The 24507-nt window shown below is 40.4% G+C and overlaps 1 protein-coding gene across 16 annotated transcripts in view; it reads left to right on the forward strand.

Moving 5' to 3' along the window:
* PDE1C (phosphodiesterase 1C) overlaps positions 1-24507 on the forward strand; it is a 609477-nt gene that overhangs the window by 553243 nt on the left and 31727 nt on the right. For 12 of the 16 annotated variants that reach the window (XR_014834316.1, XM_085005901.1, XM_021079206.2 and 9 more), the window contains one exon: positions 6142-6219. Coding sequence is in view for 15 of the 16 variants with exons in the window: in XM_085005901.1 (XP_084862027.1) it covers positions 6142-6219 (78 nt within the window). In the remaining variant the exon portion in view is untranslated. Of the gene's footprint in view, positions 1-6141; positions 6220-21669; positions 22958-24507 lie in introns of those variants that run through there. The other 4 variants (XM_085005902.1, XM_085005894.1, XM_085005897.1 and 1 more) reach the window with 1 other exon arrangement.

The raw sequence follows: 24507 nt of genomic DNA on the forward strand, positions 1-24507 counted from the left end.
AAAATAAGATGAGCCAAGGCACAGGGGCATGGAATTAGTTACCCTGTTTAGGGGAGAACAAGGAAATTCAGAGACACCAAACCTTTCAAGTGCCAGGTTGTGGCAAGGTAATTTGGCAGTCAGAGAAACCTGGATTCAAGTCATAGCTGTGCCTCTTATTTCTTACTGGCCTCCGTCAGGTCACTTAACCTTCCACTATCTCTGAAAAATGTGCATAATAATACCTGCTCATAGCATGAGCCACTTGTGAGCATCCGATAGTAATGATAACGAACAATAACGACGACAGAAAACAGCTAGCCCCTGTACATTATACATCAGATGCCGTTTTAAATTCTCTCTTCCCATATTCACTCTCCTAACTGCCTTGTAGGTCCAGATGAGCTGCTCGGAGCCACGGTCTTCACTGTCATGCTATACACCCAAGTAAATGAGAAATACGTAGAAAGTGCTGAGCACCACACTCTCTGATTATCATTTTTTTTTGCAATTAACATATAGCACATGTAGAATCAGAAAACAGTGTTTTAATACACGCAATAATGATAGTAGCTCCTATCTTTTAGCTCGTATTTGTTCCAAGGTCTTTGCATGATTTCCTCTAGGTTAAGCCCCACGAGCACCCAAGAGGCAAGGAAAGCCATCATCCAATTTGTCCAGCCCCCCAATAGCCAGGTTCTGGAGCCAGCTCATAACTAGTTTGCTTTGGATTCAAGTGCATCATAGTCCAGAAAATATGTTCAATTTAATAAGAATTTATAAACACCTGTTGGAGTTTCAGAGGACAGTGCAAAACCCTCCTCTGTGCTCCTCCCGAGGGGAGAACAACGGAGAGAAAGATACCAAAAGCAGAAAGTGATCAAAATATTAGCGCCACCGCAACTGGGGCTGAACTGGAAATCACAGACGAGGTCTGCTGAGCCCAGGGGCTTCTTCACACACCTGCCCTGCCCTGAGCTGAGCCAGCCACATACCAACAGAGCAGGCGGGTTCAGGCCTCGCCCCCCCTCCCAGGCTGTCTCTGGAATAGCAGAAAAGCTGTGTGTCTCCTAGAACATACACGTCAAAGGGGGCTGGAGAAGTGGGTGCCGGCGCTAAGCTGTGGGTGGCGGGGCTAAGCTGTGCCTACTCACCTCTTCCTCTGGTGAGTCTCTCCTTCCCAGGGGAGGAATATGTCAAGGGTTGTGAAAACAGCAAGATGTGTTTCTTTCCTACTTTTTTTTATTTCTTTTAAGAAATGAGTTTAAAATATCTTTCCCTGAATAAAAAACAGTCATTATGATGTTTATTGAAGGCTGAATATGTGCCAGAGGTTGTATGTGGGATCTTACACACATCAAGTCATTTAAAAATCCAGAGTTCCCAGCATGGCTTGGTGGTTAATGAATCCAAATAGGTACCATGAGGTCGCAGGTTTGATCCCTGGCCTCGCTCGGTGGGTTAAGGATCTGGCGTTGCTGTGAGCTGTGATGTAGGTCACAGACACGCCTCGGATCCTGTGTTGCTATGGCCCTGGGGTAGGCCAGAGACTATAGCTCCAATTACACCCCTAGCCTGGGAACCTCCATACGCTGCAGGTGTGGCCCTAGAAAGGACCAAAAAAAAAAAAAAAAAAATCCTAACAACTGCATGAGGCAGGTACAGTCATTTCCATTTTGCAGATGAGGAAACTGAGGCTCAGAGGTTACATACTTGCTTAAGATCAAGCAGCCATTAAGTAGAGATTTCAGGTCAAATTCAGGAATATGTAAGTCCGAATTCTGTGTTCCATAACCAGCCCATCCCTGTTTGCGAGGTTGGGTACCAAGGGGGAGAAGAGGAACCCAGAGGACTATTGAGACTCAGCTACTGCCTGCAAGAAGCTTATAATCTGTCTATTCCAGTGGTTGGCACACTTTCTCTGTAAAGGACCGGATAGTAAATATTTTAGTCATTGTGGCCATATAGGTCTCTGTTGCAACTACTTAACACTCCCGTTTTAGGCAAGAGCAGCCACGGATAACATGTGAACAAACCAGCATGGCTGTGTGGCAATAAAACTTTATTTATGAAAATTCAAACTTCCTTGTCATTAAATATGCTTCTCTTTTTTCAACCACTTAATACTATAAAAACCATTCTCAGTTTGTGGACCAGTTTTGGTCCATGGGCCAGAGTTTGCTAAAACCCCTGATCCGGTCAAGGAGATAAACCAGTGAATAGAACATGCCATTTACAAAGGAGGTTATACATTCTACAAGAGGGGTATAAAAAAATACCTAGACAGGGCAAAGGTGGCAGTAATTTATTCTGAAGATGATTAGGGAGAGCCTGAAAGAAACAAACAGGAACCTGAGTCTTCAGCTAGGCTGGGCTGATTCACAACTGTGTTTCTTTCCCAACATAAGCAGTAGCCCCCCCCACCTCCGCTAAAAATGAAGTATTAAATAAGAGGTGGGAAAAGAAATCAATTTTGAGCAATAGTAAGAAAAGCTAATGGTGGTTCAGGACCGTGCCACCACAGCCTAATTAAAATGATTTATAACTGCAGAAAGGCTCTTTTGTTTCCCCGTTTATTGAATAACAGCTCACATTGCCGTTAATCCATATTCAACCCATGGGAAATTACCTAATGGATTCTGTTCAAAGAACATCATCAAAGAAACATGTGTCACTTTCCCGGCACCCTTCATTGTGGCCACCCAAGATAATTCCAGGATGAAGCTAAAGGACAGTGGCTAAGTGGGGTTCTAGAAGTTTGGTTCCTTATCAGGAGTCATGGGAACCCCTAAGCTTTGGTGTCCATCAAGGCACCTTCCCTCTCAGCCTCCGCAGCCCTGATCAAGGAGAAGGCAGGCTGCCATGGGCTGCTGGCTAGCATCCGGCACATCTGACCGCTCCTGCTGACTTCTGGAAGACATCCCAGGCTTGCTGCAGCTGTGGGTAAAGCTCCAGTTCAGGGCAACCCGGAAAGCTTAAAGTATTGTGCATTAGGGGTGTGAAGGCTCATTTAGGAAAGAAAGACCACTTTTCTGCAGGGAATTAGTTTGACTCTAAGGCTCAAGGTAATTTCCTGCATCCAGAAATTTTAAACAAGGAAAAGCAAGCGTTTGGACTGTTCTATGGGATCTCCAAGGAATCCATCTCTTTTGGCCATGGGTGGTAGTAAAGTGTGATGACTGTGTGCTTTGGAGAGTTTATTGACTCCTAACTTAGCTTAAATTTATCCAATTCCACTTTAACTTCTGTAGAATATCTTGCAAACCAGAATGGTCTTGAATTAGGTACTATTTTCTTTAGAAATCTGGAGGCCAAAGGCATTTAAAAATGGCATCCATAGGAAGTTCCCGTCATGGCTCGGTGGAAACAAATCTGACTAGTATCCATGAGGACGCAGGTTCGATCCCTGGCCTCACACCACAGGCTAAGGATACCGTGTGGCTGTGAGCTGTGGGTAGGTTGCAGACATGGCTTGGATCTGGTGTTGCTGTGGCTGTGGTGTAGGCCAGTGGGCTACAACTCTGATTTGACCCCCTTAGCCTGGGAACCTCCATATGCTGTGGGTATGGCTCTAAAAAGACAAAAATAATTAAAAAAAATTTTTTTTAAAGGCAGCAATAATGGGAAGCCTGGAATCTAAAACTTAAGCTTCTTAGGGAAGTTGCAAAACATAGTCGTTGAGAGCTTAGGCTCCAAGTCAGACCACCTGTGCATAGTGTGATGCATTGTCTGCGTTCTAGGTTCTGTAGTCATAAAAGGGGGATGAGGATAGGAGTTCACATCAGTTCTCTGTAAGTCTATTTACTATTTAAGCAAAATCACATTGTAGAAAGATCAGTCTGTCATTTGTTCAAAAACTGTCAAATTAGTGGCGCAAACCAGATCTAAAGTAGCCAATAGAAGCAGTTTTGCTGCCAGAGGGAGATACTTGCAAAGTGTGGGGCAGGGATGGGGCCTGGGAGTGTGTCAAACACAGGCAGGCAGGCAGCCCCCTGCTCTCAACACAGCAGGGCTGACCAGGGTGTGACAGAGTGTCTGCAGGGAAATCGAGGAAAAACTCAAACTTGGAAAACATCCTCAATCCTATGGTGACTTTGTTATTCAGTATACTGATCACTTAGTGTATTAATCTTTGATGAATTTGTCTGCTTTCAAAATAAAGCCTTCAAAACGGGATTGCTGTAAGAATTTAATGAGGAGTTCCTGCTGTGGTGCAGTGGGTTAAGTATCCGGCATTGCCACAGTTGTAGCATAAGTCACAGTCGTGGCTCAGATTCAGTCCCTGGCCTGGGAACTTCCATATGCTGCAGGTGCAGCCAAAAAAAAAAAAGAATAAAAGAATTTAATGATGTAATCAAAGCAGTTAGCACACTGCCTGGCACAAAGAAAGAAGAAAGGATAAATGTACAAACGTACCCCTTCCTCCTTGGGCTCTGCTCCCCTGTTCCCAGTTGCAATTATAATTAGGGTCTTTTTGCTTTAATGATATCATAATTTAGTAGTAATCCGTTCTTGATTTTATGCACACTAAAAAGAAAGCTGTCATCAGTAAGATTTGTAAGAAAAATATCCAAAACTTGAGAATAAATCTGTGAGAGGTGATGCCATGTCCTTTCAGTGTCGCACTGGCATACTGTCTAACAGACCTGCCTAAAGATTATTATTACTACTATTATTGTTATTTGTTTTTTAGGGCCGCACTTGCGGCATATGGAAGTTCCCAGGCTAGGGGTCAAATCAGAGCTACAACTGCCAGCTTACGTGACAGACACAGCAACGTGGGATCCAAGCCATGTTTGCGACCTACACCACAGCTCACGGTGACGCCGGATCATTGAGGCACTGAGCGAGGCCAGGAATTGAACCCCCATCCTCATGGATACTAGCTGAATTCATTTCCACTGAGCCACGACGGGAACTCCCCTAAAGATCGTGTAATTGTCTTAGGCGATATATAAATGAATGAGTGCCTATATTCCAAGAAAACATTGTTTCCAAAAATAGGAACAGGTCAGATTGGCTCCAGGACCATAATCTGCTGACCCCCTGCTTTAGAAGAACATGACCGTGTTTAACTTTGTCATTTACTATTTGACCCAAGCCCCAGTACTGGGATATTATGTGCTAACTTGTAGATTTTTGGAGGAGGTAACACCAACAGTTAGGGTTTTATTGCCCCGTGGAACACAACCAGTTTTGTCTCTAACCCAGCAATCTTGTTTTAACATATTTCTAAAAATACCTCGAAATACCCATTTCCTCAAATGCTCTTGGAACCATCCTTCCTGTCTTCCTGGTTCCCTCATAAATGAATTAAATAACTTTTTGATATGTGTTCATTCTACATTTGTGTGCTGAGTGTTTTTTAACTTTTACATATTATATTTTGAAGAGTTGATATTAAAGTACCATTTACAGGGAGTTCCCGTCATGGCTCAGTGGCTAACGAATCCGATTAGGAACCATGAGGTTGCGGGTTCGATCCCTGGCCTTGCTCAGTGGGTTAAGGATCCAGCGTTGCCGTGAGCTGTGGTGTAGGTCGCAGACGCGGCTCGGATCCCATGTTGCCGTGGTTCTGGTATAGGCCAGCGGCTATAGCTCTGATTCGACCCCTAGCCTGGGAACCTCCATATGCCACGGGAGCAGCCCTAGAAAAGGCAAAAAGTCAAAAAATAAAATTAAATTAAAGTACCATTTACAGCTCTGTTTGAGAATAGCAGCTATCACTGAGTGATGTGCCAGATATCACATTGAATACCTTAAATGCATTTTTCCTCATATTATGCCTATGAAGAATACTATTATCTCCATTTTGCAAATAAGGAAAAACACATAGAAGTTACGTAGTAGCTCTTCGTTGATAGAATTTATATTAACCTAGGTTTTCCCTCACTCCATAGCAGAGCAATAAAGCTGAACTGCCTTCCTTGGAAAATAAACACCATTGACTTAAGTACAGTCCTGTTTAACATGAACTTTCAGTCTTAATTTCCGCATCATAATCCAATGTCCAGGACCTAATCCAATTTCCCGATATTTACACTAAAATTATCCTGCACTTTTTTTTTTCTTTTTCTTTTTTCACCTGGACAGGTTTAAAGATACTTATAACTTCTTTCTTAGCTTTATACATACACCGTTTGTCATGTTTATTACTTTCAGGTGACTTGAAAGAAGGTAAAAATAAGACAGACAAGAAGGATCAGTCCAATGTCGGAAATGATTCCAAGAAAGCAGATGGTAAGAGCATAACTCGCATTATATTTTTCCGTAAAGTGTGCAGTTTAATGCAAGCTTGTTAGAATTACACCTGAAATTGAAATTGTGGTTGTTAATATCGGCTTATATTAGACCCTGAGAAAACATTCATTTAAAGAGCATATTACCCCATTCTCAATAATTTACAAATCATCGTCGTATCTCTTTCTTTCCACCACACTTTCTCCATCACAAATGCATTCTATACGCTTTCTTTTCCCCCTTGCCATTATTCATTTTAAACTTTATGAAAAGTTGATTCTGGGCGTGCTGATTATGATGGCATGGAATATAAGTCTTTGTGAATTATGCAGCATACATGGGAAATGTTTCATGGTTTCAGTTTTCACTTTTTTTTTTTTTTTTTAACCTTTAATGAGTTACTGCTGTCAGTAAAAACAAGAAGAGAAATCTGGCGAGTGCTGTCCCTGTGCTGGGAGGCCCACATACTGAAGAACGTACAGAGCTGTGGAAAGTCGTTGGGTCAACAAAAGCAGGTTTTAAAGGCAAGCTTTGGATGACAATCCCAGATCAGCTAGAATGAACCTGTATTGTCATGGGTTCAAGAGCACTGCTTTTACTTTTGATAAATGGCATTCCATTCTTTCTAAAATCTGAAAGTTCAAATTCCATTACCTTCCAAACTTTGGACCATCAGATTGAGAAAACTCCTTTCACCTTTTATAGAATCCTCCTGTTTCGGTTAAATTGTGGGCTTATTCCTAGTTATTCCCCATACATATGATATTAATATTAAACCGAAAATGAAAGTTTCTAGGGAGTGGTTTTTGTCGTGGCCCCAGACTTTTTGAACCATACCTCCCTGGAGACATTTTATTGGATGCTTAGCTATTCTTTAAATAGTTTGGTTATAATGCCCTTGAAGAACAAATGCTGGATAATCAGGTTGAAGACTAAGAAGAAATTTGAGAATAACTCCTCACACATCTATTAAAAAGAAAGAATCTCCTTTAGCTCTCATCTCTAAGCCATTGTATATGCTCTTTACCCATATGCGTGGAATCACTTCTTTCCTTGAAAATTATTCAAATGATTAATTCCAGGTGTCTTATCACATAATATCTGGGGAACAGACATGTTCAATTTTTTACCAAATTGTTTATGCACATGGAAACCACTTGCTTAATATATACCCTCCTTGAATGGTTGTGACAAGATGTGAAGTACATGGAGATAAAATGGAATCGAGAATGATGGTCTCTTAGACTATGTTATGGGCAAGGTTTGTTCAAGTACTCGACATTATTAGACCCACGTCAATGTAGCACAAACCAGAATATGTACAGTAGAGGACAAGGATGTCAGTTATAAATCCAGCCTCTGGCCACCTGACCCATGCTCCATCCAGGGACTGGCCCATCTGAATTCCTACAGCATCAAAGCCCAGAATAAACCAATTCCCAAATCTTTAACCTGAGGTCTTGACTCTCACAGCATTTCGTTTTGTGCTACAAATATCAGTTATAAAGCATTCGTGTGGGCATTATGGATTAAGTTGTGTTACCTTCATTAAGCCCTTTTGTTTTACCCGTGTCCTTTCTAGCTGAGTTATTAACAGTATTTTAAATAATTAAACTGTGTGGGTTTTGGCAGGGCGAAGTGATATTAGAGTACAAATAAGTTAAAGCTTGATTCTTTAATGACCAGAATTCTTGATCCCATAGGGCAGTGAACAGGATGCAGTAAATAAAGAAGGGACATTTTCTGCCTATCCCCCTTTCCTCCATAACGCCAACCTTCCACTGTTTCAGATGGGGTCTGGTGTGTCCATATACTTGCAAGTTAGGGCATGGACAACTTCATATTTTAATTTCATTGATGGGCTAACATGACATCAGTCATTATCATTGCTTCAGGATCTTCAGACCTTTTAGATCATTGGGCTTTAGTACTTTGTTTTATCTGAGCCCCAAGTCATATCAAGACTAGAGTTATTTTTTAGTCGTCTGGAGTAAAAAATAATTTGATCAGTCTCACACACCTCTTCTCCTTTGTTCATTAAAACTCCTTGGAAAATATTTTAAGTGATACGTAGATCAGTAGACATACTGAATTTTAGAAACTAGGAACAGATACATTTTGAACATTTCTTTTTAATGGCTCTTATTACCTCTGATGACCAGGGGGAGTCAGTTTAACTATTTTTAATGCTCCTCGCCTTAATACAACCCTGGGGAGCAGCTCTCGTTTTTGAGAGGGCGTATCCAAGCACACCCTCTCAGTGCCCAGTGTGATCAAACCCACTGTGTTTTGAAGTTTCAACATTGTGTGCATTCCGAAAAAACCCCAGTGGAAACAGGACCAGTTGGTTATTCCCACACTCCAGTGAGCTCAGGCACACACAGAGGGAAGGAGCACGTGCTGAAAGGGTAAATTACATCCTGGCATAATGAGCACCTTGCAGTCATCCATTATCTCTGCCAGGCTACTGAAGTACTCTTTGGTACCCTGCAGCCCTCATTTTCTAACTGACTTCAAAGAATGAATGCTCTTTGAAAATACCTTGCTTACTCTTAGGGAGAAATGTACTAACATAAAAAGACCTAGGTTTCCGAGCCAAGATTCTCTCAGGGCCTAAAGTTTTACACTGTCAGATTGGAAGACTTATGGGGTACTACATGAATGAATTATTTTCAGTGTGTTTTCAGTCCTGTTGGACACCGCATAGCTATACTTTTTATAGTTGCCCAGAAATATGAAGTTGCCCTTAACTTTCATTGACTCCATTAAACAGAGACATAAGAGATATAGCCACTGCTTGTGCCTCTCAAATGATTGATTATAATTAGGCCCCATAGGGTCATTTTCTAAGTCCCAGGGAGGGAACTGAGCAAGAATTTTTCCTTTATTGAATGTTCTAGGAATTAGAATGTTTAAAGATATTGGTTCATGAAATTTAAGTCAGTTGTGAAGAGTGTAAAGAGTGGACAAAAGACAATCCATGGACATCTGCTTCTTCAAGGAAGACCGCTAATAATTAGATTTACCAGAGCTCCCCGTGTGGCTCAGCAGGTTAATACCCCCGCATAGTGTCTGTGAGGATGCCCTGGCCTTGCTCAGTGGGTTAAGGATCCTGCATTGCCACAAGCTGCGGCATAGGTCACAGATGCAGCTTGGATCTGGTATTGCTGTGGCTGTGGTGTAGGCCAGCATCTGCAGCTCCGATTTGACCCCTATCCTAGGAACTTCCCTATGCTGCAGATGTGGCCTTAAGAAGAAATAAGAAAAAGAATTATATTTACCCTTCCACCTGAAATAATTAGGAAGAAAAGACAGTGTATGTGGAAGAATCATTTTAGAGAAATGAAGACATCAAGAAATATTGGACATCAAGAAGTGAAGTCAGTACTCTCTAAGAAATAAGGAACAAAGGAAGCGAGCCGTGCAGTTGCCTTAGCTCACTGCATTGAGAGGGTTTCCAGGCAGACCCAATGGACTCTTTGCATTGAGGAGTTGACTCAGGATCCAAGGAGACCACGGTGGCTATAATTAACGGGATAGAATATGAGAGGTTAGAGCTGCAGAGAGAGAACTCTAGAAATCTGAAGAGTATTCATCAGAGTACTGATTGACCCACACAGTGAGGAAACTACCTGAGACCAAGAAAGAACCATTCATGAAGTTTTGAGGGAACATTTCACATTGAACAGTAAAAGTGCCTATTCCCACTAGCCAGACGTGAATACCTCACAAGTTAAAGGGAATTGGATGGAATACTCATAATTGTTTTGCCTTAGCAGAGGAGTAATTAGTTGTAGGCTAAGTATTGCTTTTGTCTCACCTAACAAACCTTAAAATCAAGATATGAGTATCAAAGTGTTTCCAAATAGCTTGCATCCCCAAATAAAGTTCATGTATACTGCATGCAGAATTATATAGTACCCAACAAGCTAAAATTCACAGTATCTAACATCCAATCAAAAATTACTGGACATGCAAAGAAACAAGGAAATTCTAACTGTAATAAGAGGATAAAAATGGAAATCAACCTACAACTGAAACAGATGCTGGAATTACTACATAAGAACATTAAAGTAGTTCTTATAACTGTAGCCCATATATTTGAAAGCTGAGACATGAAAGATATAAAAAAGATAAAATCAAATGTCTGGAGATGAAAACTACAGTGTCTTTTTGAAAAATACACTGGAAGGTTTTGACTAAATCACATTGGATGGATTAATGATAAATACACTGCATGTGATTAGACATTATGGAAAAAAGAGTGGTGAGAATTAACAAAAGAAAATGCCTGAATGAATAGGAAAACAAGAATAGGAATTGTAAAGAGCATCAATGATTTGCAAAACAACTTCAAGCAGTCTAGTGTGTGTATAATTGGAGTCTCTAAAGTAAAAAAGAGAGGAAGGAGGAAAAGATATTTGAAAAAGTAACGGCTAAAATTTTGCCAGATGATGAAAACTATAAATCCATAGGTTAAGAAGTTCAATAAAACACAAGCACAAGGAATACGAAGAAAATCACACCAAAGCATGTCGAAATCAAATTACTCCAAACCAGTAATGAAGAGAAAATTTCAAAAACAACTAGAGAAAAGAGGATACATGTGTAGAGATGAACAAAGATAAGGATAACATTAGATATCTTATCAGAAACAGTGAAATAAGAAAAAAAAGAGTGAAACATCTTTAAAGTGCTAAGGAAAAAAATTCAACCAAGAATTCTATACCAGCAAAAATATCTTTCAGATATTAAAAACTGAAAGAACTCATTACTGGTCAACCTACACTACAAGAAATGTTAAAGAAAGGCAGCAGGATAGCTATGCCAGCTGGAAATATGGACCCACACAGAGAAATAGAATACGAGAAATGGTGTCTAGATGGATAAATATACAATATTTTTATTATTTAAATGACTATGTAAATAATTGACTATTTGCAATAATCCTGTACATTTTAGCACCAAAATGCATGAAATGAAATGTAAAAAATTTCAATCCACAATTTAATTTTTCTCACTTTCACCATTCTTTATTGCGTATACATTTTTATTGAAGTCTAGTTGATTTACAGTGTCGTGCTGATTTCTGCTGTATGGCAAAGTGACCCACTCATAAGTATTATACATTCTTTTCCTCGTATCATTCCCCATCCCTCTATCCCAAGAGATTGGACACAGTTCCCTGTGCTATACAGCAGGACCCCATTGCCCATCTATTCTAAATGTAATAGTTTGCATCTACTATCCCCAAATTCCCATTTCATCCCACTCCCTACCCTCTCCCCCTTGGCAACCACAAATCTGTTTGCCATGTCTGCAAGTCTGTTTCTGTTCTGTAGATAGGTTCATTAGTGACGTGTTTTAGATTCCACATACAAGTGATTTCATATGGTATTTGTCTTTCTCTGATTTAATTCACTTAGTAGGAGAATCTCTAGTTGCATCCATGTTTCTGCAAATGGCATTGTTTCATTCTTTTTATGGCTGAGTGGTATTCCAGTGTTTGTATGTTCTTGATCTGTTCATTTGTTGGTGGATGTTTAGGTTGTTTCCATGTCTTGGCTATTGTGAATAGTGCTGCTATGAACATCTGGGTGCGTGTATCTTTTTGAATTGTGGTTTTGTCCAGATGTATGTCCAGGAGTGGGATTGCTGGGATCATATGGTAGTTCTATATTCAATTTTCTGAGGAACCTCCTTACTGTTTTCCATAGTGGTTGTACCAATTTACATTCCCACCAGCAGTGCAGGAGGATTCCCTTTTCTCTACACCCGTTCCAGTATTTGCTATTTGTAGGCTTATTAATGATAGCCATTCTGAGCAGTGTGAGGTGGGTACCATATTGTAGTTTTGATTTGCATTTCTCTAATAATTAGTGATATTGAGCATTTTTTTCATGTGTCTGCTGTCCATTCATATGTCTTCTTTGGAAAAATATCTATTTAGGTCTTTTGCCCATTTATCATTAACCCACAATTTTATTCATAAATATTAATATCCTTCTCTCAATCATTGACAGACTAGGTAGATGGAAAGTCAGTAAGGAAAAGAAAACTTGAATGACACTAGCTTGACCTAATTAGCCTTCCCAGAACACCCACAGTATGAGACTACACGTTCTTTTCAAGCGCACATAGGACGTTTATAAATGATCAGATTTGGGGACATAAAATAAATTCCAATACATTTAAAATGACTCAAGTCATACACAAATTGTTCAGAGGTCACAATGGAACTAACTTGGCATAGGATGTTCATATTGTTCTATTTTCTTTTTAATAGCTATAGCATTTTTAGTGATGTTATCTTTATCATTTTCTATATTGGTAATTTGTGTATTCTCTTTTTTTTCCTGATCATCTGTCTAGAGGTTAAATTTTATTAATTAATCACTATCATTTATATTTTCCATCTGTTTTTCTATTTCATTAAGTCTGATCTGATCTTTATTATTTCCTTTATTCTGCTTGCTTTTGAGTTTGGTTTGCCTTTCTTTTTCTCTTTTCTTAAAGTAGAAGTTAATATCATTGATTTGAGATATTTTTCCTTTTCTAATACAGGCCTTTATTGCTGTATATTTCCCTCTAAGTACTGCTTTGGTAACATGCAACAAACTTTGATATGTTATATTTTAATTCACACCCAGTTCAAAATATTTTCTAATTTTTATTTTTATTTCTACATAGATCTAAGGATTATTTAACAGTATATCATTTAGTTTCCAAATATTTGGGGATTTTCTACAGATAGTTGAAATTTAAGTTCTTTCTAAATTGATCTGTAAATTCCATGTAATCCCAATTAAATTCCTCATAGGATTTTTGGGTAGAAATTGACAAGGTGATTTTAAAATTTGTATGGGAAGGCAAAGCACTCAGAATAGACAAAGCAACTTTGGAAAAGAAGGAGAAAGAGGACTAAACAAAGAGGCCTGATTTCAAGACTTATAAAGCTATAAAAATCAAGGAAGTATAGCACTGGCATCAAGAGCGATAAGTGGATCAATGGAATAGAATGGAAGATCCAGAAATAGATCCACATGTACACGGAGTCTTATTTTTGACTTTGTCCAACAAAGGAATTCCATACTGACAGTAAATGAAGGGGAGATTATGCTGTAGAAGACTTGTTGGCAGTAAAATGAATACTCGTGACCCGTGTGTGGTTTTGATGGCCAGTTTCCTGTGAATTATATCCTCCTTGTACACTGGAATGCTCACATCTACTGGCCAGTGAGTGGTTTCTTTCTCCTGAAGGAAAACCTACTTGGAAAGTCAAATCCTATCAGAAAGTTGTTTGGTAAACTGAGACTGTAAGGGGAGTTAGGTGGTAAATTGGGACTTCAAGGTATAACATCATTTGGGTGGATCTGCCAAAAAGAGTGAATAGGAACCATGTTGTGTATCCTAGATCCTGACAGGGCAAGAGGCAGTCCTGTCTGCCACCCTTTTTACTTCTAGTCTCCTTTTGGATCCTATGTTCAGTATCAGGATATGTGGCTGTCTTGGCATAGAGTCTCATTCTCGTTCATTTTCAGTCATCCTTGATTGGATGGACCTTGGACTTGGATTGGTTTGGATTGGACTTGTCTGGACCTTGATCCTGATAACCCTGTTTTTAAGAGTGATGCCCTCAAATTTTTTCTTTCTTGTTTTCTTTGCCTAACATATTAGCCTCCTATAGTATCATAAGTTCTGCATACCCCTGAAAATATGCCCAGATCATGAACTGTGGTGGGTAGGATATGTCAGAGACAGTGAACAGTTCTGGGAACACAAGCTGGTACCCTGTCCTTTCTTCTCATACCCAAGACAGTGCTATTATAGCAATAATCTTGAATCCCTTCTAATTCACTTTTAAAATGAACCCTGTAAAGCTGTGGTGCTTAACTGTTTTTAGCAATGAATGATTTGCAGTAGACCTCACTGTGGATTATGCCACCGATGTCAACATCTCTGCCTTGTGGTAGTTTCTACGAATAGTTAATCCTATCCTTTGAGTTTTTTACTTATTTCCCTCTCAGAGGATAACATTATTTCTTAGTTCTGGGGTGATATCTCACTGTAACTCTATGTATTCACAGAAGTAGGTCAGTTTCTTTAATGAAGGAATTGCCTTCAACATGAGAATTTAGCATCCTTGTGGGATTCCATGAGTGTACAGGGACCAAACATCTGGAGTGCCCTGGGTCCCAATTAAGATAAGTCATCATAACAACACATGCTCTGATTAATATCCCATTTCCCTTAGCTGTTTATCCATGAAAACTCCTGTGACCCATTTACTTAACAAATTTATATAAGTCAACACACAGAGCATCAACAATTAGAAAATGCTGTGGTTTAGCAAGAAAGAGCCCTGAAATATGTGTTTTTCAAAACATTTTATACTGCAGTTCCTCACATAGAGTAACAACCCACGTGTCTAAACCCTCCCCTGCAATGTCCCTGTCAAAGGACAACAGCCGAAAGTTAACAAATGGATGAGAGCTTTGCAATATTATCTTTAAATGCCTGTTATTCTTATACATCTAGATAAGATCCCATAATTAAATTCTAAAAAGCTTTTGTTGCTTAAAATTTTTGATGGATACACTTCAGTAGCATATGCGTTTAGAGTTATCGGAGTTCCCATGTGGCTCAGCAGGTTAAGGATCTGGCATTGTCATGGCAGTGGCTTTGGTTGCTGCTGTATTGCAGATTTGATCCCTGGCCCAGAAAGTTCCACATGCTGTGGACACTGTCCAAAAAAAAAAAAAAAAAAAAAAGATATTGTCAGTGCAACAATGTTGAAACACAACATAATTTTTTTGGATGGATTTTGGGGAAAGTTATTAACCAATCCATGATATATGGGTTGGAGGTGGTCAAATAGGGTAAACTCAAAAAATCTCCTTGGCCCTTTTAGCTACAGACTATACTCTTGAGAGCCTGGAAATACAAACCCCTGGCATCCACGTGGTTCTAGCTTTGATGAGTCACTATGAATCAGAACAGTTAGCTCTTTTGGTTAAAAGCATCCATTTCAAACCAGTGCATTATATATATATATATAGTTTTAGGTTCAGTGAATATCCTTGTGCTTTTCAAGGCAGATATATAGTAAATATCCGTGTGGTAGATTATAAATATAAAGGAACAAAGTGATGTGTAACTGTTATTATCCTGTAGGTTTTGTGTTGTTGAAATTCACATTTACAATGTCAAACCAACTGAAATTGGTGTATACATATATATGTGTATTGTGTATATATATGTGTATATCTGTTGTGTGTGTATGTGCATATAAAATACAATGTAAGATTGGTGGGTTTAAAATAATTGAATTGCGTTATACTAAAGCAAACTTCTAAAGTCAATTCCCAGCTTTCACATAGCCATTTAGATTCCAGTCTCTTACCAAATAACTACATAGTAGAACTGTCACATCAAAGTATATTATGTACTCTTTGCTAATGATGAAATTAATCTTTTTAAACAACCTTTCCCTTGCAATTATTGGTATATAAGCTTTCATTGTTTCACTCTATCTTCTAGACATTTCGTTACACTCTTAATGTACCATTGTATTTTTAAAGGAACCCGGTTTGACAGAGAGGATTATAATTTTGGAACTACTGGGGAAATGTGATCTGTCTTTTCTTCTTCCTCAATACTGATGGTCAGGATTAAAAATAACTTCTTAGTATTCATGAAATAAATATTTATCTGTTTTCTCCCTAGAAAAATTGTATTTTCTCAGATTCTTTGCAAGTGATTGGAGAAACACAAATACCAATTCATTTATCCAAAGAAACGCTATTAACATTATAAAAAATTTCTTTAAAATAACAGCTGCCTTTGAAATATGTGCCAAAGCCAGTAGCTAGCGATGTCTCCATTGTTAACGCCATTTCTTTGCTAGACACCCACAAGCTAGGAGAGCTGTGAAAAATGCAATGTCAAGCAAGTATCAAAGCTTCCTCTGTTTTTATTCTTAGCCTTCCTCACCAAAGGGCAGCCTACTCTCCAAATGACAATAGTTTGTATTTCATAAACATTAGCCCTCTCCAATATATGCCATTTTTATTCTATGCCCTGGAGCCACAGTGAAAACAGGAGAGTAAATGTTCATTTTTTTTTCCTTCCATTCATTTGGAATCTTTTATTGTTATTCCTGAACTAATAAAATTGAGAAAAACATGAAGAACAATCAGAATGTTTTAGGTCTCAAATCCCAGCCACACTTTCGCTGAAAGACTTCCTTGGTCTCTACACTCGCTGGTGTTTTGTTGGCTCAAAAAATAGCAGATTCAGGAGTTCCTGCTGTGGCTCAGTGGAAACGAATCTGACTGGCATCCATGAGGTTGCAGGTTCGATCCCTGGCCTCGTTCAGTGCGTTAAGGATCCGGCATTGTTGTGAGCTTTGGTGTAGGTTGCAGACGTGGCTTGGATCTGGTGTGGCTGTGGCTGTGGGTGTAGGCCGGCAGCCACAGCTCTGATTGGACTCCTAGCCTGGGAACCTCCATATGCCGTGGGTGTGGCCCTAAAAAGACCAACAAAACAAAACAAAGCAAAACAAAAAAGTAGCAAATTCAAAGACAAACCAGAAACAAAACTCTTGTGTGCAGACAACTCTACCCTCACCTGATCCAGAGGTGGGGCAGGAGCTGCTGATGCCTGACATTTACTCACTTCTTAAGAGTGGCCTGGTCCTGGGGTACTTGGAGCATTGAGGGTCTTGTGTCCTTCTGTGTTGAAGTACTAGGCTCTTAATACAGAGGGGAATGGCGGTAAAATACTCTGGGCGGTGTTAGAAGAACTGGGACAGTTATTCACATAGTTTAAGTTTGAAAAGAAAGACTGTTCTATATAAGGGAAGAGAGAGGAGGCAAAGTTAAAGAATAAAAGTTAACACTGTCCTTATTCTCGGTGATAGCGCAAATGCCAAAGATCAAAAGAAAAGACAAAGAAAAATCACAAAGGTTGAACCTAAGAACCGCTGTCCTTTGTGCTTGTTCTTATTCTGTATATTTGGACCAAATGGGTAAATTTTAGATCATGGCATAGGCAAGGTTTCAGGAAGTTATATTCCCATAAATTTATTCTATCATCTGTCTGTCTCTTCTGTCCACCCATCATCCATCCATTCATTCATCCAACCAGCCACCCATCTGAGTAGGGCTGTAGCATTGGTATTATATACAGTAAACTTAATTTGGAACAATCCTAATATACTCATATCCTCTTATCATTTGGGGTAAGGAGAAAGTGTGCATCTGTGCTTTGGGGTGTTGGTGGTAACCATTTAAAATAGATGTCAGGCACTTAGCGCAGTGAAAACCATGCCTGGATAAATCCTAACATTTATCTCTAAAATAACATTTGTTCGTTTTTAGTATTTCCTCATTATTAAGAAACAAAACAAAACCAGGACCCACTTATAAGCCCCACAGAAACATTTCAAACTGGGTTTGGTTTTTACCATATTTATTCTTCCCTAGAAAGAGTTTTACAACTCTTTCTGTTGCTTACAGTGCCACCTTATTTTTTTTTTTTTTTATACAGTTGACTCCATAGAAGGGTGGCCTGAGAAGAGTTTCTGAGACTTGAAAATCTGGCTTGAATCCCATTTCTCTGCTCAGCCAAGTCAGCTTACTTTTGAGCTTGGATGGTAGTTGAATCAGGCTGTAAAGAAATCAAGATTCTTATGAGATCTGCCTCATAGATGCTCAGGTTGTGATAAGCATTGTGATTGCTGAACACATTTTTTGAATCCAGTCCTGCTAACTCAAACTCTAAGCCTCTTCTTAAAGCAATTATCTTTTTACCAAAGGGTTTTCTGCAGCATCTCCACCTACCTGCAAGAGAAGTAAGGCCACCTTATTGTACCTCAGCATCTCCTATTGAGAATGCAGTTGCTCAAACATTCTTTGCTGTACCTTCCCTTAGAGTAAATACATTCCTTTGAATTAATACACCACACACTCTAGGCTTTGGAACCCCCATGGCTGCCCCTCCAGGAGCTGTAAGAAGTCTTTGGTTAAGGGGCAGGTGAGGCGGTGGCACTAATGTCTATATTTTCTTGAATTCTCTCAAGTTGGGGGAAGATATTTTTCCCAATCACTAGTTGGGTGGTTGATATTTCAGTTTATCAGTCACTCTTAAAAGGTGAGTGAGTTTATTGTTTGTGGCCTCTAAAAAGCCAACACAGATTTAGAATCAATGCAAAGCAACCATAAACAAAGAGTCGTGTAAATCGGACCAATACAGACTGACTTCTCACACTTTGTTTTTAGACCCTCATTTTCACATACTTTGTAGTCTTCAGGTTTAGTTTCAAATGCGTATGCAGTTTTAGTTCACACTGAAAACAAATACACAAAACCAAAACACAACAAAACAAGTCTAGGACATTTGAAGTTCAGGAGCAGAAGTGTGGAGTGAGATTTACAGACCTTGTCGAAGCTGCATGGATAGCAGGTGCTCTTTCTCTGGGAGCTTAGTCCCAGAAAAAGCAATGCACAGTGGGGCTGCTTCTTCATGGGGAGCATCCATTTTTGATGCATCGTACTTTGCTGTTGAATACGTACAAAATCAATGTACGTATAATTTTCTGTTCATTTCACACTGTGAAAATCAAGATTAGAAAAAGGGTGGAGAGAGCCTTCCTACTCATCATTATACCCTTATCTGTCATCCATCTCAGGCTTATTCAGTTCACTTCTTTTCAATGAAAAACTAGCAATTTGTTGAGCATGTCTGTTTGTCAGGCATGGCACTACCTTCAAGAAGAGTTAAAACAATACATATTTCCCCTGCCCTGGAGAAGTCTGCAGTCAGGGTGGAACGTCCTCCTGCAGAGAGCTGTGAGCCTTGACAGCGTAGGGATTTGTAAACAAGCCATTTAGAGGAGCATGTGTTTGGGTTGGTCACTCAGGTCACGTGCCCAGCTGGAGTATCTGCCTCTTGTTCTTTTACTGTTGGTTGTATTTAATGGCAGTAAACCCAGGCACAGCTTAAACACAGAGGCTGCCTTTATTTACCCCTTTTTGCCAGTCCTTGACCAACTCCATTCCTCCTTTTTTTCTTTTTTTTTTTTTTTTTTTTTTTTTGCTTTTTAGGGCTGCACCCGCAGCATATGAACATTCCCAGGCTAGAGGTTGAATTGGAGCTACATCCACCAGCCTACACCACAGTCACAGCAGCAGCACAGGATCCGAGCTGTGTCTGCGACCTATACCACAGCCCACGGCAATGCCAGATCCAAGCTAAACGCACTGAGCAAGGCCAGGGATTGAACCTGCAGCCTCATGGTTCCTAGTTGGATTTATTTCTGCTGCGCCACAACGGGAACTCCATTCCTCCATTCTTTGACCAGAAGGTTGAGGGAGGGAGGGCAGAGAGCCAAAGCCAGCTGTCTCCCCATCTCACTCATGAGCAGTGACTAGCAAAGGAGGAAGATCTCCTCTCAGGGGCCTTTGGGTTCCATTAACACCCTGGAGGGATCGCTTCCATCTCTGGAATGCAGCAGTCTGGACAGCCAGCCCCTGCTACGCCAGGCTGCATGACACAGGAGGTGCATCCTGTCCTTGTTGGCTGGTTGGAGCTCACTGGGTGTCACAGTGATCTTTGTTGCCCACCTCCAGCTAGCTCTCCCTAGCTTCCTTCCAACCAATTTGTCATTTAGTAAAACAATTAAACCTAACCCTGTATCATCACAACACAACTGGGTTTTATATTTGAGGGCCTGGGGCATCTCTTAAGGTGCTTAGTGCTGTCATGACCATCTAAGAGGAGTCTCATTATGGATGACCCCATGCGGATCATGACAGGGCCAGAGCACTGAGCTGTGCTCTCTTGCACTTCCCTTGTGGCCCGAGCTATGCAGAGATGATCAGAAACAATGGAAAATTTCGAATCTTTGATTTCAGCTTTTGTTTCACCTCTTTCCCTCACTGGCAAATTCCAGTGAGGCAACTGTCAACTTTCCTGCTAGAATCAGAGGGAAGTAGTTAGTCAGAAGCTTTTCTTTTTTCTGTCTTTTCTCCCAAGTGGGTGAAGGTGCTAATGGAGAGTAAACACATACAGGATTAGAATGAAGAAAGAGGAACCACAGGAGGCCTGGATCAATGGCCCCTGAAAAATTGAGATTTGACCGTAATTACACTAGATTGGAAAGGGCTCTCTTATCTCCCAACTAGTTTGAGCCTAATTTCGACTAAGTCTTATTTAGGAGAGTATCTTAGTTTTTGAAGTTGAATGGGAAACTTTCCTTGTCCTCTAATGACTCCTAACATTTCTATAAATGATGGTGCTACCCTTCTTAAAATCTCGTATCCCTCTGGGACCCTGCACAGGAGGGAACCCTCTCACTGTGAGGCATGATGACTTGCAGTAGACAACACTTAGGGGAAGCAATACCATCATCATTTTTGTTTATTTTTAAAAAATCCAGTCCAAGTCCACTGGGGTTTTATGTTGTAGAGCAGGCCAGGTGAAAAAAATCCAGTATTGTTTATTTCCATTAATTAGTCCTGTTCAATCTTGGTTTTCTTCCACCACCTCACTCTAGGCCCAGTAGAGCAGTCAGGTGATTTTATCCATTTGCACAGTGATTTCAGTTGGGGCGCATCTTGCTTGAAATCTCTTGGGAAGCATTTGTTAAGCACATGGTATGTGGCAGACCTTGCACTACATGCAAAAAGAATTATAAAGATAAATAAGATATTTCCCTGCCCATGAGGAATCTGTAGTCTGGGGTGGAATGTCCTCCTCAGACAGCTGTGGATCCTGATGGAGCAGCATTGCTTATGGAAATGATTGGGCTTAGCTGTATCTGATTGCTTCCAAACCCACTGACCTCTGAGGCAAATTGACCAGATGTGGCAGTCACTGTCAGCCTGATTGCAAAATAACGAGTCTTAATATCCATATTGCCGGAAATTCCCTTTGTGGCTCAGTGGTAATGAACCCAGTTGGTATCCATGAGGATGCAGGTTCCATCCCTGGCCTTGCTCAGTGGGTTAAGGATCCATCATTGCTGTGAGCTGGTGGTGTAGGTTGCAAACACGGCTCGGATCCCATGTCGCTGTGGCTGTGGCGTAGGCCAGCAGCTGTAGCTCTGATTCCACCCCTAACCTGGGAACTTCCACATGCCACAGGTGCGGCCCTAAAAAGCAAAAAAATCTATATTGCGTGAACAAAGCGTTTGATGATTTCGTTTAAAGCAACTATTAAGGCTTCCAGTGTAACCAGTGTTTAAAATTCTCCACTGAGATTTCCCCTTTATGAATAGAATGATTCTATAACAAAGGAGACGGCAGTGACTAGTCTTGAAATGTTTAATTGATTCCCCCCTCTCTTTTTTCTTCCCTTAGATTCTCTTCTCAGACCTGGAGGGTGGAGACGGGGTGGGGGGGGGAAAGGCAGCATTGACACTTTTCTTTTTCTTTTTCTTTTTTTCAGATTCAGAAGAGTAAAACACATCTCATAGACAATAAGAGGGGCTGCCAATGTCTTGCATCATTTTAGCTGAGCTTCTTCATTCTCTTCTCCTTCCACAAAGACCCCTATCTGGGGAAGGTGTACAACTTTCAAAAACAAGCCCCCCACACTTGGCCTTCTCTCATGTCATGTACTTCCAGGAGGTGACTTCCTGGGAGCTGGTTTGAGGTCTTAGAACCGTGGGGGAACACCCTCTACTCCAAGCAAACAACACAGCGTCAGGTTTTTTGCACAAACAGAAACAAAACATGAAGGGACTTCCTCAAAATCCTTTGCTAATGCCCTGGCTTTCAAGGCACCTGTCTGGCCTGCTGGGAATGGACATCCTGGAGATGCTGAGAGAGGCCTGAAAAAGCCACACACGCAGGAATTGCCATTGTATTACTGTCAATGCCATTACCTGATATGGTGTTATTTTTGCACTGGTTGCCGATGGTGGATACAGCTCGGCTGGCCTTCAGCGCAGCTAAGATGATGATTTTGCTCTCTGGTTATTACTTTCCTAAGTCAGAAACATTCCTTTTCTCCAGTTTCCTTTCAGACTTGTTCATATGCTTTTTCTTTCCATTTATATAATATGAAATTTTCTTTGTTTTATAAAAAAAAAAGGAGATTTTCCTATAGGACTCTTTATTCGATGGTTAATTTACCTGTGCATTCATTAATATAAACCTGAATGTTTCAACTCATTACCATATTGGTCAGGTGGGAAACCCAGTGTTTTCATTGGGTAACATCCATAACTGAGTGGTTACTGTAATTTTTACCACGGGCTGGTCCTCTTCTTTTGAATATGTATGGTTTGACTTCATTGCTCTTCTTTCTATTCAGGGAAGCACTACAGAATTAGTATCAGGGAGATATGTCCAGTATTTTTTTTTTTCATTTTTGTGAGCCTTTAGATATACCAGGTAGGAGATGATTAGTAGCACAAGTCAAAAGTAAGGATAGTGGAGGTAGCCTGGAAAGAGAATAAAAATACAGCCTCCTGAAGCCAAGTCAACAGTGGGATCCAATGGAGTGCAAGTCAAGTAATTTTGTGGATCTGAATGGTGTGATTTGGGTAAAACCGATTCTTAAGATGTGGTGGTGGCTCAGAAAGGAATCTTTGTAGATCACATGAATATGTTGGTGATGGAGGAGAATGAGTAAGAGGAAGAGAAAGAGCTAGACAATAGTCTCAAGTGTGTTCCTTGTTGCAGATTGCATTTCCACATTAAACAAGCACAAAAACAAACATTTAAAAAAATCCTCTCGGAGTTCCCGTTGTGGCACAGTGGTTAACGAATCCGACTAGGAACCATGAGGTTGCGGGTTCAGTCCCTGCCCTTGCTCAGTGGGTTAACGATCCGGCGTTGCCGTGAGCTGTGGTGTAGGTCTCAGACGCGGCTCGGATCCCGCGTTGCTGTGGCTCTGGCGTAGGCCAGTGGCTGCAGCTCCGATTCGACCCCTAGCTTGGGAACCTCCATATGCCGCGGGAGCGGCCCAAAGAAATAGCAAAAAGACAAAAAAAAAGAAAAAAAAAATCCTCTCATCACGAAGGCAAAATGTTGGTGTTTCTTCAGACAGAAAGAAGGAGAATATGGTATGTGGTCTGCAAGGCCTTTTGTTCCCCGACAGAAAGCTCTGCAGAACTGCTGTATAGAATGCACCATCACGTACTGATATTAGAGAAGGGTTTTTAAAGGAATCTAAATGTTACATAAACCTAACATTTAGCTTGTAAGAACATGGATTTTTCTGTTGCTCCTCCTGTTTTCCTAACAGTAACCGCAGTAAACCATGTGGTCACCCATTCAAAACAGGAGCCTAGCAAGTCAAGTAAATGAGTAAAGCAAGCATGATATTAGAATGATTGTGGTAAATGGCAGTTCAAAGTGGCCTGGGTATCGGTGAGGCAGTAAAGGGCTGCAGGGGCTGCGAGGAGGTGGGTGGGGAGGTGCTGCCAGTCGGGGCTGTTGCTAGGCAGCTCTGGGATTAGTGCTGTGTAGGAATGAGGGGCCCAAGATACCTAAGATTTTATATAAACACTCTCCAGTTTTTTTTAATATTGGCAACTCATTCAGAAACTTACAAACACTGTGCTGGCCAAAGAAAACATGCCTGTGAACTGCATTCAGTACCTGGGACATCAGTTTGCAAACGATGTTCTTTGGGGTGGTGTGGTTTCATATAGGAGTGAAATACAACCAATGCATGTCAGATCTTGACCTTGGAATCTGAACCTTTTACCTCGTTTCAGTTCTGTATTTTTCTGTGAAGAGCTTTGCAGCCAGTCAAAATGGAAAGCCTGCAGCTCCCCTTTTTATATACTGACAAGCAAGACTGCACACTATTTGAAACAGAAATAGGAATATAGCCATTTTTTTCTAGCACCAATAAAGATGGGAATGTTTTTCATTTGCTTTAAGTCATCCATTTAGCTGGAAAAGAATGGGAAGAGAATTTTATTCAGGTTAGCACTCTGCTTGGAACCCTCAGTGTGGAAAAACAAAAGCCCCATGTAACTCTTATTCTAAAATCCTTATTAAGTGTTTTGAAGGGACACTGATCAAAAAAGCAAAATTGTTTATTTTTTTAATTAAAAAATAATGTACTACTGTGCTATAAATTGATGCTGGAGCTGGTAAGACAGCAGTATTGACTGACAGCTCAGTATTTCCGGGGCTTTAGCTCACTTGCTAAAGGTCATTCAGTTCTCTTGAGAATTTCCTCCAAGTTGAGCAGTGATGTGGGACAGACCTTCTTCCCTGGCATGGGTTACAGCATCTTCCTCTGCGTTCCACTGTTACATAGAAA

The sequence above is a fragment of the Sus scrofa genome, chromosome 18, assembly GCF_054392235.1.
Source record: "Sus scrofa isolate SSC_HxYL_T2T_F1_AM1 chromosome 18, Sscrofa_HxYL_maternal_Yorkshire_Landrace_v2.0, whole genome shotgun sequence".
Lineage (NCBI taxonomy): Eukaryota > Metazoa > Chordata > Mammalia > Artiodactyla > Suidae > Sus > Sus scrofa.